The 8295-nt window shown below is 42.9% G+C and overlaps 1 protein-coding gene across 1 annotated transcript; it reads left to right on the forward strand.

The window, feature by feature from the left end:
• Positions 1–223: 223 nt before the first annotated feature.
• On the forward strand, positions 224–4362 carry asphd1 (aspartate beta-hydroxylase domain containing 1). The gene is made up of 6 exons (XM_067233258.1): positions 224–291; positions 994–1460; positions 2035–2241; positions 2377–2584; positions 3230–3343; positions 3537–4362. The coding sequence occupies exons 2-6, from the start codon at positions 1011–1013 to the stop codon at positions 3644–3646; spliced, it is 1089 nt and encodes a 362-aa protein (XP_067089359.1). The 5' UTR covers positions 224–291; positions 994–1010; the 3' UTR covers positions 3647–4362.
• Positions 4363–8295: the final 3933 nt, after the last annotated feature.

Raw genomic sequence — 8295 nt, forward strand, 5'->3', positions numbered from 1 at the left:
AACCATTAGCCCTTCTGTCTACCATTAAGGGCTGAAATTGTTTTCCTTGGTGCTTTGGTGCTCGTGACCTATTAAGTGGTATTGAAGCTCGTTAGAAAATATTACATTTAAAATTTAATACAGAAATGTTCACAATAATATCCGTGTTATTTGCTACTTCGGTATTTTCCGTATAGAGTCTGGACTCATCGGTGATTTGCGGGAACGTAGAATGCGGAACATTATGTAGCATAGAGAATTGTAGCTGTGCAACCAGGAACAGGGTGAAATACAGAAAATAAATCAGCCGTGGTAAGTCAAACTGATGATGATAAGACAAGTTTAGCACCATATTTAAAACATATAATACTGTAATTTTAGCAAATGTTCACTGATAAGCCTATTTATGTTTCATCTCAGTGTAATGGCAATTTTAAAGTGCTAAGATTAACAACTTGTTTATATATTGGCTTGCAATGGTTCAGACCTAGGTAGGTAACATCAAACTGTTTGTAAGATGCAAACAGAGAAATTAAATCGAATCTTATTTTAGTCTGTGAGAAAACAATAATTTATTTCTGAAATCTAAATTAAAACATTGTAATAATATAGATTTATTATGCACTCATTTGAATTCGGACCAAAAACTAATATTGAAACATACAGTTGGACCATAGTTCAGTCTTTCAATAATTAATAAAACAGCCTTTAGGCAAACTACCATGTCAAGGTGACAGCAACAAGGAAATCATATGGGGAAACCCACATGTTACAGTAGATATATATACCCTTCTACTGTATATACATTTAACTGAAGTCCAGATGCTCTGCCTTGTCTCAAGCTCAATTTTTCCACTAGTTTGTTCCATACTGTTCAATTGTTCCTAACTCAAACACAAATGTATTGTATACTGTGTGGGGGCTGTGGAATTATTATTATTATCATTACCACTTTCCCTTCTTTCATTCATTATTTTTCAGTCCATCTCACCTTTAGTTACTGCATCATTTCAGAGCACTTCCTGCCAAGGATGCATTGGTCAATGGACTTGCTCCCCCTCACTCCATATGCGGAATCAGGGGTCCGACCTCTGAATGGGCTCCTGTGGACTCTTCTCCTTCTCTTCCTATGGTACTGTTACCGGGTTGGCTCTGACCTTCCAGCCTCAGGCCGAGCACACACAGGAAAGCTCAAGTCCAGTTCAATGCGATCAATTTTATCCCGTACAGGTAGTGCAAGACCAGAGAACATTGCAGCGTCCAAAGTGTTGTCCAGTGAACAGGGCACTCCATGCATTGCATTGGAGACAGGAGATGAAGAAGAACAAGGGCAGGGTTACCTCACACCAGTTTTAAGCCAAGTCTTGTTTCCAGCTCAGACCTCTTCAAGTGGTAGGAAGTTGTATGCAGCACTGCAAGAGTATGCTAAGCGCTATAGCTGGGCTGGGATGGGGCGCATCCACAAGGGCCTCCGTGAGCAGGTATGTTTTATGTCTATACATCTACATATTGCCTCATATGCACCTTATATGTATGTTTGAATTATGAGTTAAGAGACATGTTATGAGTTAATCGAGATGTTATGAGTTAATCGAGATGTTATGAGTTAAGAGATGTTGTCATGTTGAAATAATATTTTTGGAAAAGTATCAGACTGTAAGGACAGTTGCCGATATAGTGTGGCAACCTGAGCGTGTAGGCAAAAAACTAAGCAACAATTGCTTTAGTATGGCCTCAGAATGTATTAATTAGAAGTTTGGCAAGTAACATTAGCATTGGTAGAAGCATTGCTACGAGTATAATGCTCGGTAACTTAGCCCGGCAACTAACAAAGCTGGCTAGCTACCGTTTCGGAAAAATAACTTGCACTGTGGAATGTTGAAAATATTTGGAAAGGTTCAAAAAGGGGCCAGCTCACTCACTCAAGGGAGTCAACCATCATGTTATACCTTAATTTAATCCGTGGAGACAACATTCAACAATCAATGATTGCACAGCTGATAAATGTTAGTACATTTCTTCCTGTTTAATACATAAAACATTTCTTTCTATCAGGTCAGGTCAAAAGACCGCTCCGCTATCCAGAGGCCTCATCTTTTCTTCCTTCCAGATGTCCCAAGCATCCCCTACTTTCCACGTGATGCCCATCGCCATGACATTGAAATACTGGAGGCCAACTACCCTGTTATCCTGGCAGAGTTCCAGGCTATCTACCAACGGGGAATTGACCCAAAGCTTGGTTGGACTTGTTTTGGACCAAAGGTAAAAACTAACTACAACTTCCATATGCAATTTTATGTTTTCATTACCAAAAATGTAATTATTTATTTAGTAATTTTCTTTCTTTCTTTATTCATTTTGAAAACTAGCCATTTATTTCAGAGCTTTCTTTTTCAGGGCCAGGCAGCATTTCTCCTTTACAATGCAGGTGTGTGTATGACCGCCAACTGCCGCTCCAGCCCCTCCACCTACCGTACTCTCCTCTCACTTCGCACCTTCATAAGCAGCAATTCTTTGGGGGCTGCTGGATTCTGGCTTTTAGGACCTGGGGCTACATTGAGTGGATCATATGGCCCCACCAACACCCGTCTACGCTGTCATTTAGGTGGGGGTCTGGTTCATTGATCCATAAAGGAAGATAATCATATTTGGGTTTATTGCTTACTCAATTCATGTTTTCACAGCCCTCAGCAGACAATCAGATTCTGATGTGAGAATCTTGACATCAAGTCTATAAAATCATAAAATCAATAAAAGGATAAAATCTGCATAATTAACCATACGGTACCTAAATATATCTTATTTATTTATGATACAGAGTAAGATTTGGGGGGGTACTTGGGCTGCAAGTTCTTAGTTTTTATTGAATTTTCAGCGACGAAGTGTAGTACCAACCCTTTCCGTTTTGAGTTAATGTAATGTGTTTTTGAGTTAATGTAATGTCGTTTCCCATTTGGGGGAGTGTGTCTTTGTATTGGGGGGAGGTGAGCAAGTCATCCTATTTGGGGGGAGTTGACTCGTATTTGGGGGAAGTGTTTTCATTTGAGGGATGTACTCATATTAGGGGTTGTGGTTTGCACTTCAGGGCCACCGTAGTTATGACTAAAGTTGAAATTGTAATTCTTGAAAAATCTACTTATATTTTGAGTGAATCTACTTACTTACTCAAAATCTTTTCTCCAGCCAATAAAAAAAAAGAAGATGAACAGCTCATGCCATCTTGTTCCCACATCTATTGATGTCCTCTTAGGTTTACAGACCCCACCTCAGTGTGAGCTGGTAGTGGGCGGTGAGCCTCAGTGCTGGTCAGAGGGGCACTGCCTCCTGGTAGATGACTCTTTCCTTCACACTGTTTCCCACAATGGTAAGTGAGCTACACCGCTCACTCATTTCACATTTTCATCCCAGTCTTTGAATACTGAAAGAGGGCATGCCATCCCAATAATATCTTTTCTGAAATACAGAGAACATTATCCAAATTTACAAGGCTCACTAGGTAGCGCTGTAGATCAAATTGCAACTTATGAAATTATTTAACGTTCTTGCTTTTCATGAAGGGGTGGCAGAGGATGGACAACGGGTCATTTTCAGCGTCGACTTCTGGCACCCAAATGTGGCTGCAGCAGAGAGACAAGCCTTGGACTATATTTTCTGCCCTGAACAATGAACATCAGTGGCCATGTTTTTCTTGTTTTTCTTGAAAAAAAGGCAGCTAAGCTTCCTCTTCGACTGAAGGATTGTGATTTTCATTCTGAAACTCAACATCTTTTCAGTGGAAATATCACTGTGTTAAAAGTGAATCCCATGGGAAAAAAATATAAATCATAGAAAATCTATTGTATTCTAATCACTGAAAATTCAAATGATCAAAAAGCAACAAAAAATGTTTTACACATTTGAACTATGAAATGTAAGAAAACATAGACATATTTGTTTGAACACATGTTGTGGCTGCTGACTGATGTGTTTTCGTATAAAATCTACCATGCATGTGCAGTGTGTGCATGTGCTATTGTAATCTGTGCTGTAAAATTTGTATAAAGATGGTGCCTGCTCAAAATATATAGGGAACGCTTTTTCACTCCATAAATAGCCATACAATATTGTTTTGATCTAATGCAGTCTAACTACATTTACTGTGAGTTATCAAAAAGTTCAATGTGTAAAAATGTATGCCCCACATATGTATTTTTCTTATTTCTATGCCTTTCTAATCATTGGTTTCTCTATTGTGCCTAATGTTTTTTTTACATTGTGACCTCTTTTTGGCATATACTGGATAATGTTTTTTTTAATTGTTTTTTAAATTAGTATTATGGTAGAGAACATGCACGAGGTATAGTTTTAAGCACAGTACCTATGCTATTGCACGCACTGTTATGCAATGGGTGAATGCATTGTAAATGTAACCAATAAAAATGCATCCAAATATGCGAATGACTTAAAGTTTCAGAGATTATCTCAATGTCTAACCCTAAAGAAAGGTTGGTTGTGGGTGTGCTAGCCGAAGGCATGAGCACACCCAATAAGTACACTACTAGTATACTTTAAATACCATGATAATTGTATACTTTTTATACTTAAGTACCATGGTTACCAGGTTACCATGGATTAACATGGATGACAAGCTCTCCCTCACTGAAAAAGTGTAAAACAATCCCATCCAAAAACTGCACTTACAGGGGAATCTAAGGAGCAAACCACACCAAGTTAGGGCCTGGGGGACCTTCCTAGGCAGAGTTATGGGGTGGAAGAAAAAGTCCCAAAAAAAACAAAGCGGGAGTCAAGCGGGAGTCAAGCGGGAGTCAAGCGGGAGTCCAAACCCCCCCTTTCTTCTCCATGGTAAAGTCCTAAAGTCTCTTTCTGTAACCCTCAGGTGCCTGGTTCTGCCATACCATTTAGCTTCACAGGGGCCTCTCTCCATCTCTCTGGGGGGGTGGCCCTGGGCCTCGCCGCATTGTTTTGGGGGGGCAGCCCAGGGCCTCCATTCATTTCTGGGGAGTGGTCCTGACACCTTTGGTGCCAGTCACCAGTTGCTATGTCTATCAGACAAACAGATCAGCTTGATCTTCATTTAAAATCATGCCAGTACCCCTCTTTGTGGCTACCATTCCTACCTTTTGTTTCTCTCAGGTCAAGGGGAGTCAAGCGAAACCCTTTCTTCACCATGGTAAAGTCCTAAAGTCAGGTCCTAAAGACAGTCCTGAGGGTGGCTGAGCGGTGAGGGAGTCGGGCTAGTAATCCGAAGGTTGCCAGTTCGATTCCCGGTCATGCCAACTGACGTTGTGTCCTTGGGCAAGGCACTTCACCCTACTTGCCTCGGGGGAATGTCCCTGTACTTACTGTAAGTTGCTCTGGATAAGAGCGTCTGCTAAATGACTAAATGTAAATGTGAATGGACTAGCAGCTGGGTGTAGTGTTCAGACAGGTATCTCCTGATCTTCCGGATGTTGTAGAGGGTGAATCTACACGACCGGGAGACCGCAGCAATGTGGGCCGTGAGGGAGAGCTCGTCGTCCATGGTAACCCCAAGGTTCCTGGCAGAGGATGAAGGGGTCACCGTCACAGATCCCAGGGTGATTGAGAGATCGTGGGAGATGGAGGGTTTAGCCGGGATGATGAGAAGTTCTGTTTTGGCGAGGTTCAGCTGGAGGTGGTGCTCGGTCATCCAGGCGGAGATGTCTGTGAGGCAGGCCTCAATCCTAGCTGGGATCCCCGGATCGATCGGGGGGAACGACAGGTACAGCTGCGTGTCATCAGCGTAGCAGTGGTAGGAGAAGCCATGGGAGGTGATGATTGGTCCAAGTGAGGTGGTGTACAGAGAGAAGAGGAGGGGTCCAAGGACGGAGCCCTGTGGGACACCAGTGGAGAGCTGGCGAGGGCCTGACAGTTTGCCTCCCGAGTTATGGGCCAGACAAAAAAGGAAGACAAATATGGTCAGAAATCTCAAAATCCAATCCAAAACACGCCCGTAGAGGGGACTCTGATGAGTAGACCAGACCAAGTTTGGGGCATGTAGGGCCTTTCTAGGCAGAGTTATTGGCTGGACAAAAAGGGAAGTCAAATTTGGTCAATTTTTTTAATAATCCAATCCAAAACACGCCCGTAGAAGGGACTCTGATGAGCAGACCAGACCAAGTTTGGGGCATATAGGGCCTTTCTAAGCAGAGTTATGGGCCGGACAAAAAGGGAAGTCAAATTTTGTCAATTTTTTAATAATCCAATCCAAAACATGCCCGTAGAGGGGGCTCTGATGAGCAGACCAGACCAAGTTTGGGGCATGTAGGGCCTTTCTAGGCAGAGTTATGGGCTGGACAAAAAGGAAGGACAAATATGGTCAAAAATCTCAAAATCCAATCCAAAACACGCCCGTAGAGGGGACTCTGATGAGCAGACCAGACCAAGTTTGGGGCATGTAGGGCCTTTCTAGGAAGAGTTATGGGCTGGACAAAAAGGAAGGACAAATATGGTCAAAAATCTCAAAATCCAATCCAAAACACGCCCGTAGAGGGGACTCTGATGAGCAGACCAGACCACGTTTGGGGCAATGTAGGGCCTTTCTAGGCAGAGTTATGGGCTGGACAAAAAGGGAAGTGAAATTTGGTCAATTTTTTTAATAATCCAATCCAAAACATGCCCGTAGAGGGGACTCTGATGAGCAGACCAGACCAAGTTTGGGGCATGTAGGGCCTTTCTAGGCAGAGTTATGGGCTGGACAAAAAGGGAAGACAAATATGGTCAGAAATCTCAAAATCCAATCCAAAACACGGCCGTAGAGGGGACTCTGATGAGCAGACCAGACCAAGTTTGGGGCATGTAGGGCCTTTCTAGGAAGAGTTATGGGCCGGACATAAAGGGAAGACAAATATGGTCAGAAATCTCTAAATCCAGTCCAAAACACGCCCGTAGAGGGGACTCTGATGAGCAGACCAGACCAAGTTTGGGGCATGTAGGGGCTTTCTAGGCAGAGTTATGGGCCGGACAAAAAGGGAAGACAAATATGGTCAAAAATCTTAAAATCCAATCCAAAACACGCCCGTAGAGAAGACTCTGATGAGCAGACCAGACCAAGTTTGGGGCATGTAGGGCCTTTCTAGGCAGAGTTATGGGCCGGACAAAAAGGGAAGACAAATATGGTCAAAAATCTTGAAATCCAATCCAAAGTACGCCCGTAGAGGGGACTCTGATGAGCAGACCAGACCAAGTTTGGGGCATGTAGGGCCTTTCTAGGCAGAGTTATGGGCCGGACAAAAAGGGAAGTGAAATATGGTCAGTAAAAAAATATATACAATCCGAAACTTACTGTGGTCACTCATACTAGTGCCCTCAGTGTACAGTAAGAATCATTTGATGCTGGGATATACAGAACAGACAATAAAGGGGGGTGCATTTAAAAAATATGGTAAAAAATATCAAAATCCTGTCCAAAACACTCCCATAGAGGGGACTCTGATGAGCAGACCAGACCAAGTTTGGGGCATGTAGGGCCTTTCTAGGCAGAGTTATGGGCCGGACAAGAAGGGAAGTCAAATATGGTCAAAAATCTTAAAATCCAATCCAAAACATGCCCGTAGAGGGGACTCTGATAAGCAGACCAGACCAAGTTTGGGGCATGTAGGGCCTTTCTAGGCAGAGTTATGGGCCGGACAAAAAGGGAAGACAAATATGGTCAAAAATCTTGAAATCCAATCCAAAACACGCCCGTAGAGGGGACTCTGATGAGCAGACCAGACCAACTTTGGGGCATGTAGGGGCTTTCTAGGCAGAGTTATGGGCCGCACAAAAAGGGAAGTGAAATATTGTCTGTAAAAAAAAAAATACAATCCGAAACTTACTGTGGTCACTCATACTAGTGCCCTCAGTGTACAGTAAGAATCATTTGATGCTGGGATATACAGAACAGACAATAAAGGGGGGTGCATTTAAAAAATATGGTAAAAAATATCAAAATCCTGTCCAAAACACTCCCATAGAGGGGACTCTGATGAGCAGACCAGACCAAGTTTGGGGCATGTAGGGCCTTTCTAGGCAGAGTTATGGGCCGGACAAAAAGGGAAGTCAAATATGGTCAAAAATCTTAAAATCCAATCCAAAACATGCCCGTAGAGGGGACTCTGATGAGCAGACCAGACCAAGTTTGGGGCATGTAGGGCCTTTGTAGGCAGAGTTATGGGCCGGACAAAAAGGGAAGTCAAATTTTGTCAATTTTTTAATAATCCAATCCAAAACACGCCCGTAGAGGGGACTCTGATGAGCAGACCAGACCAAGTTTGGGGCATGTAGGGGCTTTCTAGGCAGAGTTATGGGCCGGACAAA

Source organism: Osmerus mordax, chromosome 3 (assembly GCF_038355195.1).
Source record: "Osmerus mordax isolate fOsmMor3 chromosome 3, fOsmMor3.pri, whole genome shotgun sequence".
In the NCBI taxonomy this organism is placed as follows: Eukaryota; Metazoa; Chordata; class Actinopteri; order Osmeriformes; family Osmeridae; genus Osmerus; species Osmerus mordax.

What these genes read in the sequence shown, in the direction of transcription:
- asphd1 (XM_067233258.1), top strand. Translation starts at nt 1,011, where the DNA reads ATGCATTGGTCAATGGACTTGCTCCCCCTCACTCCATATGCGGAATCA. An exon ending in CCGTCTACGCTGTCATTTAG is followed by an intron (nt 2,585 to 3,229) that starts GTGGGGGTCTGG and finishes ATGTCCTCTTAG; the next exon opens with GTTTACAGACCCCACCTCAG. An exon ending in TCACACTGTTTCCCACAATG is followed by an intron (nt 3,344 to 3,536) that starts GTAAGTGAGCTA and finishes CTTTTCATGAAG; the next exon opens with GGGTGGCAGAGGATGGACAA.